A 22,116-nucleotide genomic window follows, 5' to 3' on the forward strand; every position below is an offset into this window, starting at 1 on the left:
ACTGAGCATATTAATTCTGGCAACTTATTGTTCATCAATTGGGGTTCAGGATGGGTTATGGATTCCAATCTGCACTATTAAAAATACTGGCTGATAACCATTGAATGCTGGACGAGAGTGATTTCTGCCTCATTGTGCTAGACTTACATGCACCATTTGACACAGCAGATCATAAAAAATGCTCTCCCTCCTCGAATACAGATCTCAAATTAGAAATGTAGAAGGCAAACCTCCTTATCCAGCCTCTACCATATGTGGAGACTCACAAAGCTTCCTTCTGTCCTCCACTCTTTTGTCTCCCACTCTCTAACCTATAGTTTGAACCCCTTTCTGAAATTTGCAAAGGAACAGGTGACTCTATCCACAAATACACAAATGACACACAAATCAACCTGAAAACCTAAATATTAAAACTTTGATGTCACTTCTTTAACTCTCAGGACCAAACAGAGTATCCTGTTCTAACCCATACACAAAGTTCTTCAACCCATATCTCTTGAAGCAACAAAATATGTCAGACTTCTCTTTCCCACTGTTTCATCTGTTGGGATCTCGTGAGATTCTTCCCCATCTATCCCGCCACATGGAAAAATAAAACAAAAATCAAAGCAGCATACATTCACCTTACCCTACTAGGCACTGAAAAAACATGCTGATCTGATTATGTCCCCGTGTCTTCTAAAATTCTTATCTCACACTCTCATTCTGCCCTTCTACCTCTTAGATAGGTCTTGCATGGTGCAGTCAGACTTCTCTCTTCACATCCCTCCAATCTTAATTGAGTTACATTGGCTTCCAACTGAGGAAACAATAACATTTAAGCTGGGATGCCTAGTCTACAAAGCAGTCCACTCTAATTCTCCTGCTTACCTGATCAGTCTCTAATCTATCTGGTGGTACGAGAGTCCTCAGAAGCAAAATCGAGCTTCTACTAAAAATTCCCAATCTCCTCACACTCCAACAGTCTTTCTTTGGAGTTACAATTCTCCCTTTGCTTTGAACTCTCTTACTGCGGCCCATCGGGACCAAACATACCCTTTAGTCCTGCAACTCTCTTCCCGCGGCCAATCACAACCAAACCTACCCTTCGATCCTTCCACTACCACCTGAAAAATCATCTCCTCAGAAAGCATCTGACCCAATTATCCACCAATGGCTGCTTGTGTCCTTATGCCCCATCCCCATTGTATCGCTAATTTTGACACCACCCTAACCCCTAATGCCTGTCTGTCCCCCTTCTTTTTCCATCCTGCACCCCCTCCTTCCATCCACTTCTCACACATTGTTTCTGCATCCTTCTCCTCCCCAACACTCCTCTGCTCTTGATCTGTCGTCCTACTCGTCTGACCATCATACTCCCTCTTTTGCCACCCTCTTCCAACTCCTCTCACATTCTCCCTCTATTCTATTAGCATCTCACACCTGCACCCTTCTTGCCTCTCCCACCACTACATCGTGCCCCCCATGTCTCCGTTTCCTCCTCCTCTTCCAACCTCCCTCTATACCTTTCTCCTGCTCTTCCCACCGCCCCCTCACTCCTCCCCTAGCTGTCACCCCTTTGACTACCTTTTGCGTCCAATTCCTCCACCCTCTTAGCCCACATTCTTTTTGTGCTTTCATCCTATCCAGTCTGTCCCCTTCACTTGGCTTGCCCCACCCTCGTTCCGTTTGATCATGCTGTCAATCACCCATCCATTCATACCTCCTACTTCATCATTCCTTACTCAACCCTTCCACACTTACTCCTCGGCCGCCCTGCCATCATTTTCCCCTCTGCCTACAAAAAGATATTCTCTTTCTTCCTCCTCAGTTGGACTTATTCCCATCACCGTCTATTCATTCTACTACTTCTCTATGTTAATTTCATTTTCATAGTAAGAATTGGTGTCGCTGTTTGTGTTTGTTGGAAATTACGATCTTTTGTGTGGTATTCCCCTTGTCTTTAGCCTTCCTTTGCTGAACCCCATTTTGCTGTCAATAGGATTCTGCACACTTTACTCCTGCTAATCAGTGACAGAGTGCCCGTGCTCTTCTCTTTAAATGTGTTAGAATTGGTATACTACTAATTGCCGCATTTAATAGACTTGTAAGTCCCTAGTAAATGGTACCTCATGTACAGAGGGTCTGTAAGTTAAAAGCTACTATTGGGCTACAGCACATGTGCACCCCCTACAGTAGCAATGTAAAACATGTCTCCAGGCATTTAACTGCAGAGTGAGAGTGCAGTTTCAAAACGTCAATTCAACGTGGCAAAATAAATAATGTGCCAGGCCTAAACGTTCCTGTTTATACTCTTAAGTCACTCCTAAGGTAGTCCCTAAAGAGGGCAGAAAGTAGGATATGTATTGGTAATGTTTTATTGTTGGAAAGTAGGTTATAAGAAGTGATAAGTAGTGACTTACCACTAGCATTAAGGCCACAAACACAATTAAAGGGTCAGTCAAAGTCTCAATAAATGAATCCCCATGCTCAGCCTTTGGTGGTTGGCAACAAGCAGGAAGGCTCAACTTAAGAGACCGGTATGTAAAGCATTTACAAACACCAACACATTAAATACATGAGACAACACACAATAAAAATCTCACTCCAATTTATAAACCCAGGTTATATTTTTATGAATAAATAGACACCAAAACAACAAAAATCCAATGAAGGAAACCATAGATATGAATTTCTACAGAACAAGCACTTTTTAGTGCTTAAAAACATATAACACCACTTTGGTCAAAGTTGGAGGATGACCATGATGGAGCCCTGGTCGGATACAATAAGCGGGAGGCTTCAGTCAAAATCTTAACGTCGGAATTAAAAACCTTTTTGGAGGATTTTTCTCTCAACATCGAGCGGTCCCCTCCAGCAGGCCGATTTTGATGCAACGTAGTATGATTGCTTCCCTGCGAGGCCTTGGTCGAAGCCTGGCCCTGAAGAGCTTTCAGAGGGACGGACCTGAAATTCAGGCCAAGTTGTGGTTGAAGGTAGCTGGCTTGACTCTAGACGTCAAGTCGGTCACCTTAAGAAGCTTTTTGACGAAAAGATCCCCACTTTCACCAAATTCCTATAACTTCTTCCTGAAGTTCCTCTTGAGGGTACAAAGGGTCTGGAAACTCCTAGATGATAATTGGACTGTCTGGATTACAATTCCCACAATGCACCTGGCCAAATCCTTAAAAGTCACTGGATGCACTGCAGGATGGGGTGAAGATGATGCAGATGGGCTCTGTTACCCTTGCAGGGAGTCCATTACTAAATCCTCTTGAAACAAGGCAATATTCTTAGGGCTGTAGAACCAGATTATGCAGCACGTGCAATACTTTAGCATGCAGTCCTTTTGATACAGATCCAGATTCCAGCAGGGCAGTCCTTCTTTTTGTAGTTTAAGGCAGCACGTATGAGCTGTAATGCAGCTCTTCCCTATTTATTCGCAGTTTCTGGGAATCAAGCAGGGGGTACCCCTGACCAACGGGATGCAGGGTGCCACCCAGGTGTATGACCACTTCCTCCACAGTGTGACATATTGTTGTCCCTGAAAGCACTATTTATTAAAATCCAACATGGAGGAAGTCTCTCCTTTGGGTTAGATCTGCCTAAGCCAACCCACTGGTGAGGCTAGGTTTCACTAACTAACACACCCCTTCCAACCCCCTGATTAATCTAATCTCATGTGATCGAGCGTGCAGGATGTGGGGGGTCCGCCTGTGCTTGTCCAAATTGTCATTGTCCTTTTGAACACCAATTTGGATCTCCCACCCTCTCCGACCGTAGGCTTCTGCAGCTCAAGTTCTCCACCCACAGAAAATCCATTGTCTACTTTGGCAGGGAACTTCAGACCTCATCAAGCAGCTCTGGCTCAGCCTGGAAAAGGTTGACCAATCAGGAGAGGGCAGCTGGAAAGCTGGATTTTGGTTCACTGACAAGAAAGCTTAATAGCTTTATAATAACTTTAACAGAAAAGAAGTTAACAGCGGTGAGTTGTTTGATTTATCTTAACTAGTAATTAGATATCTTGAAGTATATTTTTAGGTGGCTCCTGTGCTCGTGTCAATATTTATACTTAAATAATTTATCTAAATTCTAGCCTATGGAGCTATTCACTACAATGGGGAAAACAGAATTGCCAGTTGCTCCCTCACCAGGGCTTATAAAACATTTTTATAATGCCCTGCTTATAGTTGCAAGGCACCCTACATCTGGGGTACCCAGTCGAGACCTTAGGGGTGACATATGTAGAGATAAGGTAGATTACTACTTTAGAAGTACCTTTAATTTCAAAGTAGAATTTGCATATAATTGCAAATAAAAGCAGAATGCAAGGCAGGGCTGGCTTTCAAAATGACAGCAGGCACCACTGTTGTGCACAATCAAGTGCAGGAAATCTACTGGGCTTTTAAACCTGCCTGCCCTATTATATACTACGGGCTTATAGGTAGTTTGAATCCTCCTTGCCTTAAATTGTACTAGCGATTTACAGGGGTATGTCATTGCCAGTTGTAATTATACCTAACCACCGTATTAGTTTACACAGAGCACAGGCCCTGGGTCTGGTCAGCAGAGCCCAAGGCACAATCAGAGTTAGAAAACCAGTAGATCTGTGTACTACACCCTTCTTGGCCAATCCAGGGCGATCAATATGACTTGGGCCCGGTCTTGGCGAATCTTCCTCAGAACCCAAGGAATCAAGGGTAATGGAGGAAATGCGTAAAGGAGCTGAGAGCTCCAACTCAACTGAAACGCATCCCCCAACACCCCCTGCAACGGAAACTGGAGACTGCAGAATGACAGGCAATGCGCGTTCTCTAAAGTGGCCAACAGGTCCACCCAAGGAGTCCTCCACGTCCGGAAAACGTGTTGAACTACCTCCAGATGAAGCCTCCACTCATGGTCGGCGGAGAACTGCCAACAGTCTGTCCGCACGCACGTTCAACACCCCAGCCAAATGATTTGCCATCAAGCAAATCCCATGGTCCTGAGCCCAGGACCAAAGCCGCAACGCCTCTCTGCAGAGACGGTACAACCCTACTCCTCCCTGCTTGTTGATATACCACGTCGGGGTAGTGTTGTCCGTCAGGACTTGAACCGACTGACCGCGAAGGGAAGGGAGAAAGGCCTTGAGTGCCAAACGTATCGCCCGCAATTCTAGAAGATTGATATGAGACAATCTTTTCTCTGGAGACCAAAGACCCTTGATCTCCAGATCCCCCAGATGAGCACCGCACTCTAGGGTAGAGGCATCCTTTATCACTGTGGCCACTGATGGAGGAAGATGAAAGGGCTTTCCTTGAGACAGATTGCCCTCCACGCTCCACCAAGACAGATCCACTGCAGCTTCTCTGGAGATCCTGACTGACTCCCTGAAATCTCTGTTGTGCTGATACCATTGCCTCCGGAGACACCACTGGAGCGCCCCATTTGCCAGCATGCATGGTTGACCAACAGAATGCAGGAGGCGAACAGACCGAGCAGGCGAAGGACCTTCAGAACTGGAACAACCGCTCCATTGTGGAATAAAGGGATCATCTCCTGAATGTCGAAAATTCTTTGTGGAGGAGGAAATGCTCGACACAGTAGTGTCCAGTACCGCCCCTATGAATAAGTTGCGCTGAGAGGGCACCAGGTGAGATTTGGGCACATTGATTGAAAAACCTAAGTTGAGCAACAGTTGAGATGTTACCCGCAGATGATGAAGCACCATCTCTGGTGACTCCGCTTTGAGCAGCCAGTCGACCAGATAGGGGAAAACAGGAATCAACGACCTTCTGAGATGAGTTGCCACCACTGCCATCACCTTTGTGAAAACTCGAGGAGCAGTAGTAAGACCAAACGGGAAGACCGCAAACGGAGATACTTCCTGTGCGACTTCAGAATGGGTATGTGAAAATACGCATCCTGCAAGTCGATTGACACCATCCAGTCCTCTTGCTGCAGTGCCAGAAGAACCTGAGCAAGGGTCAGCATCTTGAATTTCTCCTGCTTCAGGTAAAAATTCAAGACCCTGAGGTCCAGGATCAGACGTAACCTGCCGTCCTTTTTGGGGATCAGGAAACACCAGGAGTAGCATCCCTGATCCCTTTCCTGCTCTGGAACCACCTCTATCGCACCTTTTTGTAGTAATGCAAGAACCTCCTTCTGCAGAAGAAGCAAATGGTCCTCTGAGCAAAAACCTTGGCAAGGAGATTAAGGAGGAGGAAATTCATGAAAGGAAAGGCAGTACCCATTCTCCACAAGGTTTAAAACCCAAGGGTCTGTCGTGATCGATTTTCAACCTTGCAGAAAGTGAGACAGCCGACCCACTACAGGACCCACATGATCCAGGATGGGGGATCTAGGGCTGCTTTCCTGCAGTACCAGGGTGAGCAGGGGAGGCAGAGGAGGAGGAGAGATTGTGGGCAGAACCACGTTGGCGACCTTTGGCTCTTCCTCTAAGATTTATAGAACGGATTTTGCTGCTGCTGAGGTTGATGGAAGTTGCGAAAGGAAGACCTTCCAAAACCTCGATATTTCTTGTAGCCGAAACCTCTCGACTGGGTCTGCAGTGGCTCTGCTGTATTTAAACCTTTGTAAGGCCGAATCTGCTTTTTCCCCTAAGAGCTTCGATCCGTCAAAGGGCAAATCCACAAGAGTGGCCTGGACATCAAGGGAAAATCAAGAAGAATAAAGCCAAGCCTGCCTTCTTGTAGCTATGGAGGAGTCCATAACTCTGGCTACTGAATCAGCCGTATCCAGGCCTAATTGAATAACCGGTCTAGCCGCAGCCTGAGCGTCTGACAGAACCTCCATAAAGTTTCCACTCTGTTCATCAGGGAACTTGGGGGCCAATTCCTTTGCCGAGTCCATCAAAGCATGTATGTAGCGACCCAACAGACAAGTGGCATTGGTTGATTTCAGTGACTGTTCAATTTTCTTTGAGTCCCTGTCAGCTGGGGCCTGTGGAAAAGCACCTGATGATTGCTTGGAGCAGGATGCTTGTACCACCAAACTCTCTGGAGACGGGTGAGAAAAGAGAAAATCTGGATCCCCTGGAGCAGTCCTATACCTTCTAGCCACAGCCTTAGAAACAGCAGGCGAAGAAAGTGGTTTGCGCCAAACCTCGATGATAGGATCCAAAAGAGCTTAATTAAAAGGTAACAGAGGCTCAACTATGGAGGAAGGTGAATGCAAAACCTCCGTCAACAAATTTGGTTTATATTCAGCAGTAGGTAACTGCAAAACTAAAAGCTCTGCAGCTTTCCTTATCACCAAATGGTAGGGAGCTACCTCTTGAGGTGAAGCCCCTGTAGAAGAGAGCTCCCACTCAGGGGAGGTGTCCAATCCACTCGCCTCCTGAATTCCCATGAATCCACCCAGAGACTCTTCCAACTCGCCCTCCTCTACTTCCTATCTACGATACTGCTCCTCTTCTAAAAGCCACTGAGCCTATCTCCGTGAACGAATACATGGACGCGGCGTCAGTGGCGCCGTATGCGGTGCCAACTGCTTCGGAGCCGGCGGCGAAGGAGGCTCCGATGGAGGCACAAGATCCACACGAGGCCAAGAGGATGGCTCCCCAGACGGCGCCAAAGATTCTATCCACGGCGTCGATACTCTCTGAGCCGGAAATTGCCATGATGGCGCCATCGGCATGAAGGGTGCCTGGGCATGGTGTTGTGGCACGCCCAAGTTGAATGCCAGCGGACCCACAGAACCAGAAGGTGCTCCGGTTGGGAAAGCCGCCCTTTGAAAAACTCTGTACATACATTTAAATAATGCGACGGATTAACCCCTGGAGCCGGGAATTGTGGATATGGAATCAAACCAGTATCCAAACGGGGAGTGTCCGACGTCGGAACAATTGGATCCACTGCCGAATCCACTGGTTCAATCTCAGGCACAGGAGAAGATGGAACATCCGGAACCGGCTTGGCGTCGGAAGCTGGTGAATCCCTCTGCGCCAGAGACTGCGCCGGTGTGCCTCTAGGCGAAGGAGACTTCTCCGGAGTCGCACGAGGAGAAGGAGAGGGCGAAGGTGAAGGTAAAACAAAGCCCTTACGGCGGAGGAGATCTCGATGCCTTACCCTTCGTCGAGCGGTGCCGAGATCCATGTCTTTTCTTTTTCTTGTGTTTTCTCGACTTCGACGTATGCGAAGTTGGCGACTTCGACTTATCACGCTTGCGTCCTCTACCCTCTTCTTTCGCCTTGGCCAGAAATACCTTCGCTTCCCGTTCCTTAAGTGCTTTAGGATTCATCTTCCTGCAACAGGTACAGTCCTCCACGTTGTGATCCGATTATAAGCACCATAAACAATCTTCATGGGGGTCAGTGATGGACATGTGACCCCCGCATTCCCTACAGGGCTTAAAACCAGACTTCCTTTAAGAAGACATCACTTCTAGCAACAGTTAAAGCTGAAGAAACAACAAAGTACCTCCACAAATATGGAGAGTGCTAGAAAACCATTACGTGTCGACGGTGCGGTAAAAAGGGAACTGACGTCATCATGCCGATGAGGCTCTCTTATGGCTCCGGTGACGTCATGCAGAGTCGTGAGCGGAGCAGACGTCCTTGTCTGCGTGGAGAGCTAGGAAACAATTCCACGGAATGCTGGCGCAGGGGATATTCATAAGGTGAAGAATCCACAAGGCAGACGTATCCATCAGAAAAGGCTCCAACCATATTGAAACCAGCACCTGGACTCTACTTGCTGTTAGTCTTGCTGTCCAAGTAGTGCCACCGCAGTCCTGCACTACTGGAAGTGGACCTGAAGGTGCTCTGCCAGCCCAGCATTGGTCCTGTAGGCAGAGCAGACGAGGCACAACACATCTTTAGAAACCGCCACTACGCTGTGCATCCCAGACGCAGAACCTCAAATTGCAGCCAGCACCTTTCTCGGATCTGTTGCTGCACAATACATCCTCGACTCATACCTTTGTATCACAAGCCCCTCGTCGATTGCATCCTCAACGATGCAGTTGTTCAAATCGCAGTCCCATAGTTTCTTCAGAACCATAGCTGGATGACACACACTTGATGTGGAATCTCACAACACTACGCAAACCAGGATTTAAGGTACTTTGTTCAGCGGGCCTAACTTGATCCCTGTATTCAGCACACGCTGCACTGTGATCGTCCTGAACTTGTGACCTTTTCCCAGTCTGGTGCAACCAGATAACCACATTGGCGCTTTATGCTTCTAGGCACAGTATTTACTTAAAACCTCCTGGTTCTACTGATTGGATTTTTGTTGTTTTGGTCTCAAATAATGAATTACATTTTACTAAAAATATTGAGATTTTTATTGTGTTGTATTTTTAGTTTATTACTGTTTGAAGTCTTGCATAAATACTTTACACAGTGCCTCTGGGTTAAGCCTGAATGCTTTGTGCCAAGCTACCAGAGGGTTAAGCACAGCTTTATTTGGGCTAACATAAATTGTGGTTGCTACTTGATTAGGGCTTACCCATCCTCAACCAGTCACCTAATTTCAACATTGGTGGCAGCAGTGGCATTAGGACTCCCGTTTCTACAGTGCCATAAAGCGATTTTGTGCTACACTAAAATCCTTAGTAAATAATTTGATTCCAATTAGAGTTTTTAAATTCTCCTTGATTTGCTCTTTGAAAATTCACCCCCCTTCTACCTGACTATCTGAGTCTATGCCCATACCTGTGAAGATGGAGTTTGAGCTGGTCATCATGAATGTCTACACTGTGACTGAGCTCATGGAAATATGCAAGGAGAGGGGGCTTTCAGTCAAGAGGAATAGCAGAAAACTGGAACTCCAGAAGGCCATGAGGACCTGGGAGAAGGCTCAGCAAGTAGTGGCAACAACTGCCGATGGGAATGAGGATGATGATGATGAGGAGGAGCAGCAGGAGAAAAAACCATAGGTTTCCGGGGTGTTATAGTATGCTGGACATTTCACTCGTACAAAACCATTGAAATTTTTCCGTTATAGTTAGTTCTACTAACTATAACTCGCGCGCCCGCAAACCACTGCTGATGACGTCACATATCACATCTACTGGATGATATCATCAGTGATGTCATTTGAGATATCATCAGTGATGTCAATGACCATGTCATGAAGGATGTAATATGTGACATCATCAGCAGTGGATTGCGGGCGCGCAAGTTATAGTTAGTAGAACTAACTATAACGGAAAAATGTCAATGGTTTTGTACGAGTGAAATGTCCAGCTAACTATAACACCCCTGAAACCTATGGTTTTTTCAGCGAATTTCTAAGGTTTTTTAAATGTTAATTCCTCAGTGAACTTCAAAGGTTTTTTAAATGCCAATTGCTAACTATAACATGTCTGAAAACCTATGGTTTTTTTCAGTGAATTTCAAAGATTTCTTAAATGACAATTATTAAATGTAATAATAGTTATATTTATTTTTTTGATACTGATTTTCTACATTTTTTTAACTATTTATTTTTACATATTTTATTTTTTAAATTACATTATATATTTTAATATAAATGGATTTTTTTTTTTAATATTGAAACTAAATTCTTTTTTTGTTTTATATATTTTTTTAATATATTTATATTATTTTCTTTATTGTTATTTGTTTCCAAATTTTTGGGGCGGAATCGTGCACCCAAAGCGTACCTTTCTCGATCGCTGCGCCGAACCTAGCAGCCATTTTAGGATTGTTATTTAGGATCCGCGTAGAATGTGCGATGGGTGCGTATTTTCATGCACGTTTGCTATGCGACCGGTACGCAACTCCAGGCACATAAGCGACACATACGTATTACTTTACGCAATGCTTGCGCGCGACGTCATATGTGTTCGACGCGTTCGGAGTCGCGCACCCAGCGTGTGCACATCAGGGGGCCGCGCTGAGCGCCGCGCTGGGTGTGCGACTCCTAATTAGCACCTATCACTAATTTCTATTCTCCCCGGGGACCCCATCCCCCGGGGCCTATATACAACATTGGGGACCGTGGGGGGAGCCCCAATGCCCCAACGGTCCCAGCCGGCTCCCCGCGTCCTTCGGGAGCCGGCATTGCTTTTCCACACAGGGAGCTGCTAACATGCAGCTCCCCGTGTGGAAAAGCAATATGGTTTGCATTTTGAAAGAGAGAGCAGATTTCCCTGCTCTCTCTTTCAAAATCCAAACCAAATTTGCTATGACAGGGCGGGAGCCTCGGCTCTCGCCCTGTCATAGCAAACAGCATTGTCCCAGGGGTGGGCACCCCGAGACACTGCAGGAGCCGGCCCTGGGGGGTGGTGGTCCCCACGGCTGGGGGGCCTTTGAGCCCCCCCACCCATTTATTTTGTAGCCCCGGGGGGTGGTGGTCCCCGGGGCTGTGGGGCCCCTCTGGGCCCCCCATCAAATTTAATATTTTTGCCCCCGGTATTTGGCCCCCCCGGGGGCTAATTATTAAAGAAGCGCGTTTTATTTATTTTTTAACGGCAGGATCAGCGCACCCTGTGCGCATTTTGCCGTTTTAAAAAATAAATAATAATAATTTGGGACTCCCTAAGCAGGTTTAGAGGGTCAGGATATTTCTACCCTGCCCCCTTTATAAGTTTTGCACACTTGATCCACTTGAGCCTCGCTTCTACCGAGGCACAAAATGGCTGCCAACACTTCCCGGTTTGGAGTGTTGACAGTCAGTTGACAGCCAATTAGCATGCAGCTTGTGATCGGGAGGGTGCGCGGATCCTCCGAGGCCATAGATATATATGTGATTTTACTTTTGATTTTCTCAGCAACTACTGAGCAGATTTACAATATTTAACCAAAAGGCACGAGTGTGAACCAAGGGCTACCTCTTTGCCAAATTTGGTGTAATTCCGTTCAGCAGTTCGGGCAATAGGTGCGATTAAAGGTTCCTATGGAAAATTGCATGGGTGAAAACATGTTTTGGGACCCCCCTTTTTTTCTCGGCCACCACTTGACGAATCACCCCGAGACTTACAGGATAGGAGCGGACCGGAGTGCCCCACCAGTTTTGAAAATTTCGCGAAGATTCGTCAACCGTCGCCTATGTTTTTCCAAATAGAATGTCGCAGATTTCCTATGGATAATAGGTCCTAACTATAACTTCCTACATGCAACCGATATATATATATTTACGCTCCCAGATTCCTCCCGTCTCAAAAAGGAAACTTGAGCACTCACGGGTAAGTAGTTTGTTGTTTTCTCCGTAATAAAACGAAGCTGCAAACGCGTTTCGGAGCTAGTCCTTCTTCAGTGTTGTTACTTAGCTCATAACAGAGTACTTTTTATACACATGATTGTCAATGAACATAAAGAAAGTCGGAGGGGGTGGCAACCAGACAATTTTGGTTGCCACCCCCTCCGACTTTCTTTATGTTCATTGACAATCATGTGTATAAAAAGTACTCTGTTATGAGCTAAGTAACAACACTGAAGAAGGACTAGCTCCGAAACGCGTTTGTTGTTTTCTCCGTAATAAAACGAAGCTGCAAACGCGTTTCGGAGCTAGTCCTTCTTCAGTGTTGTTACTTAGCTCATAACAGAGTACTTTTTATACACATGATTGTCAATGAACATAAAGAAAGTCGGAGGGGGTGGCAACCAAAATTGTCTGGTTGCCACCCCCTCCGACTTTCTTTATGTTCATTGACAATCATGTGTATAAAAAGTACTCTGTTATGAGCTAAGTAACAACACTGAAGAAGGACTAGCTCCGAAACGCGTTTGTTGTTTTCTCCGTAATAAAACAAAGCTGCAAACTACTTACCCGTGAGTGCTCAAGTTTCCTTTTTGAGACGGGAGGAATCTGGGAGCGTAAATAGAAATTGCGGGGCACCGCCGCATCTGAAGCACCCGCCCGCAGCGTGCCGCGCTTTCTCAGGTGCAGAGGAGCGAGATATATATATATATATATGTATATATATATATATGTCACTCCTTAGATGCGCCTTAAACAGCCTCAAAGGCATGGTGTAGTCTATTTAAAAAGTGGGACATTCACTTATGTGTAACCTGGTCTGGCAGTAAAAAACTCTGACATTTGTTTTTCACCACGGCCTGCTTGTCCCATAGAATAACATTTGATAGCTTATAATATTTAAGAAGAGATAACTTTCAATTGGGAGAAAGGAGAATATCAAGTCTGATGTTTAAAGAATTGCAAGTTAAAACACTTTTTAATGGTAAATTAGTAACGTTAAGTCACAATTCTTAAAATGCCACTGTTAGACAGCTGCCATTTTCAGGTACCAACAATTTGGTGCCTTTATCCTGGGTAACGTGACTAAGTTTAGCTGGCAATTGAGCTTTGTGTATTGCTTGCAGACAGTGAGACAAAGGGGAAATAGTTGTTGGCAGGATGGGCCATCACAAAGGCTATGGTTGAGCACAATCACAAAGGGTTTGACACTCGTCTTTTGTGCCCCCAGACAAGCTCAGGCCAGGGCAGAGAGGTAGGAAATTGAAAATATATCTGGTGGTGGAAACCTCCAGAACCTTCTCCTACTTCAATGCTGACACCAGGTATAAATATTGGACCCACTGACCCAACTCTTCAGTACACCTCTGGACCTGTGGAAGAGTCAGATGGTGCTCTGCAAGAAGGACTATTAATCTGTTGCCCTACTACTTGAATGAAAAAGACTGGACCGGCATTTTGATCCCAAGATCAAGAGAGTGACTCCAAGGGCTGGTCTCCTGATCAAAGTCTCAGGGAGAGAAAAGGCTACACCGATACTGAAACCAGCACCTAGACTTTAATTAATGTGAGTCTTGCCCTTCAAGTGGTGCCACCCCAGTCCTGGACCCTTGGAAGCGGGCGTGAAGGTGCTCTGCCACCTAGATTTGGTCCTGCGGGCAGAACCGATAGAGCGCATCTCCTCATAGCTCCGTTTTTGCATGATGTGTCCCAAACACAGGACCTCACATCACAGCTTCTTCGGAACCGCTGCTGCACCATGCATCCTAGACACAGGTCTTCACATTGCAAGCCTCTCATTGACGGCACCCACGATGACCACACAGGTCTCTGCATCTCTGCCCCGCAGTTCCTTGAACCATAGCTGTGCGATGCATCCTCGATGCAGGACCTTGCACAGCTTCGCAAACTAGGATTTACTGTACTTTGTTCCGCAGGTCAAACTTGGTCCCTGTATCTGGCCTGCGCTTTATCTTGGTCAGCCTGAACTTTTGACTTTGTCCTGGTCCAGTGCAACCAGATAACCACAGTTGGCACTTTGTGCTTCAGACACTGTCTTTACTTAAAAATGTGAAATTGTACATCTTTAGTTCTATTGATTGTTTTTTTGTTGTTTTGGTCTCAAATGATTCATTAGAATGCACTCAATTGTTTTAAATTGGTGTGAGATTTTTCTTGTGTTGTGTTTTCACTTTATTACTGGTTGAAGTGCTGCATAAATACTTTACACATTGGCTCTACTTTAAGCCTGGCTGATTGGTACCCTGGTTAATTTAGGGTTTAAGAATAAATTACCAGTGAGAAGGCACACATTTCATAAACAAAGTCTCGTACGTATTTCTCCAGGATCAGTCTTTTCTTTTCTTATTTTCCTCTAGTCAACACGTGTTTTGTCAGAATCCTTTGCCACAACTTCCTCAGGGCTCAACATGAATGAGTAGTCCATAAAGTAACACCAATATGGCTTCAATTAGGCAATATATTTCTCAATCTAATCCACAGTGAGAACAAAATAACCCTAAATCTTAGAGTGATTTTTCCCAGACTAAACTGAGGACCGTTCATCTGCCTGTAATGCAGCTGCCCAAATCCTGTGTGTGGTTTGCTTGTGACTTCACCCTATTGTGGTTGCTGCTTGAGTAGGACTTTCCCTCTCAACCAGTCACCCAGTTTTCAACAATAACCTGAGGTATATCTAAGATATCCAAAACTTGAATATTTAAAATCAGTGTAATGTGACATAATTCTTCTTTACAATAGCTTCGCCTACAAAGTATACCTCTGAAACTTGAATGATAAATTGTTGTCTGAAGCATGATGTATTGGTGTAACATGTGGGATAGTTCTGCTAAGTGAATTCAGATCCTGTATTCCCTGTAGCCCAAGTGACATTTCTGAAGATTGGGCTTTTCCGGTCACCGTAAAATGAGGGGTAGCGGCTTGAGTTTTTAAGATGTGTAAACTAAGGAATATCTTTATTTACTGAAGCCTGAAATTGTGAGTTCAGTGTAACTCTATGGATAATTACTCTGTTTGAGAACTTACCCTGTGAGATATGTGTAACCTTAAGGATAGAGTAAGAAGTATGAATGGTATGGAGCAGATGGGATAGCTCTGATGTCTGACGGAAAAACTTGCATAATCACTGTAACCCAAAGGTCCATCTCTGAGGCCTGAGACTATAAGGGCTCTGTAACCCAAAAGATTGTTTAATGATCCTGTATATGTGTACCCAAAGGTTTAGTTTTACTTTCCAAGCTCCATGTTTGTGAGATATGTGTAACCTAATTTTAAAGTGGGTTGATAGCTCTTTGGTTTAAGACCTTAGTCTGTAAGAACTCTAATCTGAAAATTGCTTTACTGTTCACAGCATGAGTGTTATGTAACATTGGATTGCTAAAGTCTGGGCCTGAATTGTAACACAAGAGGCAGCTCTAGACCCTGAACCTATAAGACCTCTGTAAAGATCGCTGCCTATGAGGTTGTGTAACCTAGGGGATACCTTCGCTGCACAAAATAAAAAACTGTATTATGAAATTTCTGACGTGAGACTGCTCTGAAATCTTAAAGTTAATTTTTTTCATTAACATGGGTGATGGATATGCTCTCTAAAGTTAGTCTTTAACATCTGTGCTGACACCGCCTACCTCTAATATTACACCCTCCTCAGATAAAGTAACAGGAGACCTGCACCATGCATGCCATTATTGTAACTTTCATTCTTAAGGACCTTCAAAGTCCTTGCCTGCGCACATCTGCCCTACAACTATTGTATACACTACAGTGCAAGGTCTTGATTAGATATGTGTTATATATATTAACTAACTGAAAGCAGAATCAATGTAGCCATGCACAGCCAGAACACATCACTTCACCAAAAGGCCCCACTGAGGTGCAAACCTTCCAATCAAACTAACATACACAAATTTACCCAATAAATGTTTACAGCTCAAACGTTAACATAAAATGCTTCTGAAAGAGATGCAATATGACCTTTTTCTATAATGAATATAATTAAATACAATTACTCAACAGCTGTATTTCCAGGATTTTTTCCCTGTGGGCTGCCATTCCAGTCCGTCTTCCATAGCTGTGCAAAATCCATCCCTAATTAGAACAGCCATTCTTGGGCCCAGCGGTGCAATTGTAAAAAATACAAGTGCAAACGCAATTTATGTATGCTCCTACTTTGTCACCTATTATGAGGTTAGCGCAAATAGTATTCACTTCTGGCTTTGCAGCACCACCAGATTTTATTGGGTGGCAATTACACATGAAAACGGTACATGAGGGCTAATATACAGAAAATATGTGCAAATGCTGTTTTCTCACGATATGTCCGATATTTTGCACACATGTGCTAAAAGGTGCAAAAAACCACTCAATGTTGTTTGTGTCAGGTTTTTGCATGCAAGCATTCTAAATAGAGGGTCCCAAAATGTGGCTGTGTCCAGGGCATCATAAATCTTTAATTTTCATAAATTCCACATAGTGTAAATGTTTCTGAAGGCAGGAAACTGAAACTAACATGGTATCATATTCTTCTATAAGCATGGCCTAACAGTGCTAATGGCTCGACGGATTCTGAAATACATTATTTGTGGCAGTGATCTTGCTATAGCATTTAGGTGCTGACTTGCTTATTTTGCTTATCTTTTGCTAAATATGTTATAGAAATGTTTATAAAGATTAAAAAAAGACAAAATATCGTTACATTTTGGTGTTCTCTTAAGCAAAAGTAAAGATGAGGGACCAAAAAAGAATCATTGCCATAGGCTGTACAAGTACTTTTGAAGAGGAGCACTTTTACTAAAGCCGGGAAAGCCTTAAAACCTTTTTTTTCCCTCGCTAATCTGCGGTGGGAATGTTAAAAAACATAAACTTTCATAAGCGAACACACTAAAAAAAACACACAACTTGCACTTAAGAGATGTTTTCATCCTCGCCGTCATTCTCGGTCTAGTGTCTTAAAAGCTAGACTAGTATAAGTAACAAAAATCAGAAGTACAAACTCATTGGAATTGAAAAGAAATTCTTACCAGTGACGCAAACACATATTTCTGGTCTTTTTCTTGAAGAAAAACAAGCGTGTCGGAAAGGAGAACAGCCTGAACCTCTGCAAAAACAAAGGTTCACATTTTTGCATCAATATGTCTTTGTATTTCATAATAATCACAAAAGACGTTCACCTAAAATAATTTTTCACAATGAACAAACAGGAGGATAAATATTGAGACATGGCATTGGTCCCCCGCTACAACATTTCAATACAAAAATCTTTTACTAAATGCACCCCCATGGTTCACTTTTTGAGGTGAATACAGGGTGCAGAAATAATATTGTCTAAGACCGATTATCTTGCATGAAACAAGGTGAACGCTTACCTCATTTTTTAAATTTACCATGAAAATGTGCTTGGGAATGTCAATCAGAGCAATAATAAATGGAATGCACTGGGTGGAAATCTGAAGTAACTGGTGCTTTTAGAATGAAAATGTATTTATTTGATAATCTTTTTAACAATCTAACGCAGAACCTCTGACTGACTTGCTTTCACAGGCAAACAAAATACTTTCTCTGCAGTAAACTACAAGACAACTAAAACCCAATTATGATGTTGGTCGGATCGCAACCGCCTGACCGACATCTGGCGCCGCAGTCTGACCACCGCATTATGATGCGTGGCGGTCTGAGGCAGCGGGAGGGGCGGCCTGACCGACACCTCCAACAGGCTCTAAGGGCCCTTACGTCCGTCCGTAGGAATTTAATACCCCACGATGGTGTTGAGACAGAATATCGAGTTTGAAATGTCGACTTAAACAAATATCGAGCTGAAAATATTGTGATTCAGAAATATCGACAGCAAGAATATCATGGTCAAGAATTTAGAATTTAAGGTAAGAAATATCGTTCAAAAAATATAGAAATCATTAAAATTGTTTGCAAAAATATAGTTGTTTAACAAATTGATTTTTTAATTGGGGTTATGTATTTTAGTTTACATTTTAAATGTATGTGATGTATGTTATTTTGTATAGTTATTGTTTATGTTTTTAAATATGTGTGTTAATTTTTAGGAATTATCAATTTTATTTTTATTAAATTTAGCATTTTTTAGTTCCATAGCGGGTTGTGGGTTTATAGGGTGGGAAGTAATTTAGTTATGATAAATTAATAATTATTTTTTATTTAGATTTTATAGTGTTAATTGTGGGAAGTAATGTATTTGTAATTAATTATTAATTGGTTGCTTATTAATAATAATTAGTTGACCATTATGGTAATTGTGTAATTTGTTTTAAGGGCGAGTTGTGGGTTTTATAGGGGTAAAGGGTGGGAAGTAATTTATTTTTGATTAATTAATAATTAGTTGTTCATTTATATTAATTTATTGAAAATCAATGAATGGAAATTGTGTAATTAATTGTAGGTGCGGGTTATGGGGTTTATAGGGGTAAAGAGTGGGAAGTAATTTGTTTAATTAATAACTAGTTAATTTATATTATCTAATTAATTGACAAATATGGTAATTGTGTGAGTTGTATTAGGTGTGGGGTTTAAGGGGTAAAGGGTGGGAAGTAATTTATTTTTAAATGTCCAGTATTTGTAAAGCGCAAACAATTACCCAGAGATGTCAAGGAGCTTGGGGCTGTAAGGAAGACTAAGCAAGAGTCACATGGTGCTGTGCTGATCTGACGCCGGCATCGGGGATCAAACCGTGAGTCCCCGGGTTCCAGAGTCAGTCGCCCTGGCCGCTGTGCCACACCTCTTCTCTTTAATCAATTAATAATTAGTTTGTAATTAACTGAAAATTAAATATGGAATTTGTGCAATTAATTCTAGGTGTGGGCTATGGGGTTTACAGGGTAAAGTGTGGGAAGTAATTTATGTTTAATAATTGGTTGATCATTAAGGTTAATTAATTAATTGATATTCGATTAGGGTAGTCTATATTTTTGTGTGTAGGTTTTACTTATTTAGGGGTAAAGGGCGAGGAGTAAATTAATTTTACTTACTTTATAATTCGCTTTTATATATTATTAGTTTTGTTATTGAAAATACATTTTAATTGTGTAATGAATGTTTTTACAGTTTACTTTTACCAGGGGTTTGTGGGGATTAATGAGGTAAAGTGTGGGGAGTTTATTCATTTTTATGAGTTTTAATTTATTTTCTAATTAATCATATTTATTTAAATGGTAATTATGTTAATTATGTATGAACATTTTTTTAAATAAAATTTAGATGGGAGTTGTGAATTGTGTGGTGTTATAGGGTAAGAAATAAAGTAAGTTTATGTAATCAATGTTTTTGATTCTAAATAATTTCCAACTAAAAATATTTAAAATATTTTTTTTATTTAATATACTATTTGTAGGTATTTTGTAATATGAATTTAACATGTTTTTTTAAATTTGTAATATTAAATATATTTGCATTTTAATTTGTAATCTATTTATATTTGTTTTTATTTAGTTTTGTTTAATATTATTGATATTTTGTTTATTTTTACTTTTGAACTGACTTGAGTGAGAATATTAAATGTTACCCCTTTGAAATCCAACATTTTCCCTACTGTTGCACTGACTGGAGTGGGAATATAACCCTCCGCTATCCAACACTATTCCTACTGTTGCACTGATTAGAATGGTAATAGTACATTTTATCCTGCCACTATCCAACACTTTACCTACGGTTGCACTCATTGGAAGGGGAATAGTAAATTTGACCTCTACGCAGTCCAACACTTTCCCTACTATTGCACTCACTAGAGTGGGAATAGTAATTTTTACCTCTCCGCGATCCAACACTTTACCTACTGTTGCACTGGAGTGGTTAATCTAAGTTTAAAGATTTTTAAATAATGTAATGTTTTAATTTACAAAGGAATCGATTTTATGTTATTAGTATAACCACGCAGTAACCACACAAATCAAGGATTTACACAAAGCGACAGAGTCAAAGATTATGAAATCTAAAAAAGTAAATCAACAATATAGAATGTTAACATCAAAACTGCAAAATAACAAAGAAATTGTGATCCGCAACAGTGATAAGGGTGGCAATATTGTTATCTGGCCAACAAGCCTGTACAACAAGGAAGCTTATAATCAATTAAACGATCGAACTTGTTACACACGAACTACTATGGCCATATTGAAAGCTACATACAAAGAATTCTATATCAAACTTGCCAGATGGAAAAATGCACAACTAATCAGCAGTGATGAATATGAATTCCTAAAAAATGACAATCCAATAACTCCTACCATATATTTCATCCCAAAAATACACAAAAACTCCATGGATCCCCCAGGCAGACCAATAATCAGTGCCAGGAACAGTTTAGTTGAACATACAACAAAATACATTGATTACTACCTACAGGGTTTTGTACAAAAACTGTCATCATACGTGAAAGATACCAGTGACTTCCTAAGAAAGATTTCGGAGTTCAAATGGCAAGATGGATTTTACTTAATGGCATTAGATGTCACTGCCTTATACACCAGCATTGAGCACACTGACGGTCTCACAGCAATTCAACATTATCTATCGCAAAGATCAACACAACACCAGGACCACAACATGATGTTGATTGAAATAATCAGATTCTGTTTATGTAATAACATTTTTATGTTTAACAGTCAGCTGTATCAACAGACCAGAGGTGTAGCCATGGGGGCCAGCTTCTCTCCGAGTTACGCCTGTCTACATATGGGCAGATGGGAGGAGCTGGTCCTCATGGAAGAATATGGCAAATATATCAACAACAATGTCAAATTATGGCTAAGATATATTGATGATTTGTTTGTGGTGTGGCAGGGGACATTAAAAGAAGCAAATGAATTCATTGATAACATCAACATAAACAACATCAATTTACATTTCACGGCAACAATTAGTCAATCAAGCGTTGAATTTCTGGATACCCAGGTTTATATCCTTAACAACAAAATCGAAACCCGCTTATTCAGAAAAAAGACAGCGGGCAACTCCACACTCCACGCGACGAGTTCGCACACAAAACACCTCATTAACAGCATACCCTATGAGGAAATGCTGCGGCTTAAGACGCATCTGTAGCAATACTGAATATCTGAAGGTAGCACAAAGCGAAAGCAAAACGCAATTTAAACAGCGCGGCTACCAATCAGAGGTGATTGATAGCGCCATTCAGAAATCTATGGCCTGGAGTAGGGAGGAAGCTATAAAGGATAAAAATCCTAAATACATTAACCAGAACAACACCATTGCTAAATCAGACCCAAACCACAATGAATTCCGTCTAATAATCAAGTACAGCAAACAACATAAGGCAGTAAATAAAATCATCCAGCAAAATTGGCCTCTGGCACGCAGTGACCCGGTGATTGGTCCCCTGCTACCGCAGAGGGTGTCCATCACCTACAGTAAAGCTCCCTCTATGAGGGACATACTGGTTAAAACAAGCCCAGAGGTCATAGACAACAGTAGCTGGATCCAAACCAGTAAAGGATTTTACAGATGAAAAACATGTAAGGCATGCATTCATGGTGTAAATACCAATACATACAAAACACCATTCAGTAATCGAAGCTATAAAATATCCAAGCTTTTGACATGTAAGACAGAATATGCAGTATATGTACTGTCATGCCCTTGTGGCTTACGCTACGTAGGCAGTACGAAACTGCCTGTCTATAAACCCATCCTCCAACATTTAAGAGCTATTACCCATCAGGATAACACCTATCCCGTGGCTAGACATTTCAGGGAACATCATAAATCTGACAATCACAACCTGAAATATTTTGTAATAGACACAGTCCCATCCAGTAGGAGAGGGGGTGACCGAGAGAGCAAATTAAGAAAGTTAGAAGCTCGGTACATCCTACAATTGGATTCCAAACAACCTACAGGACTAAATGCCACGGAGGATTTATATACATGTCTGATCTAATATTCAACTATATATTAATTGGGAGATGTCCACTCCTATTTATCT

The 22,116-nt window shown here is 42.4% G+C and overlaps 1 protein-coding gene across 12 annotated transcripts in view; it reads right to left on the minus strand.

Annotated features, from left to right (window-relative positions):
* The window catches only part of AKAP13 (A-kinase anchoring protein 13), a 1,236,163-nt gene that overhangs the window by 125,879 nt on the left and 1,088,168 nt on the right, over positions 1–22,116 (minus strand). For all 12 annotated transcript variants that reach the window (XM_085644487.1, XM_085644486.1, XM_085644483.1 and 9 more), the window contains one exon: positions 17,168–17,244. In XM_085644487.1, coding sequence (XP_085500613.1) covers positions 17,168–17,244 — 77 coding nt within the window. The remainder of the gene's footprint in view (positions 1–17,167; positions 17,245–22,116) is intronic.

This window comes from Triturus cristatus, chromosome 3_1 (genome assembly GCF_964204655.1).
Source record: "Triturus cristatus chromosome 3_1, aTriCri1.1, whole genome shotgun sequence".
NCBI lineage: Eukaryota > Metazoa > Chordata > Amphibia > Caudata > Salamandridae > Triturus > Triturus cristatus.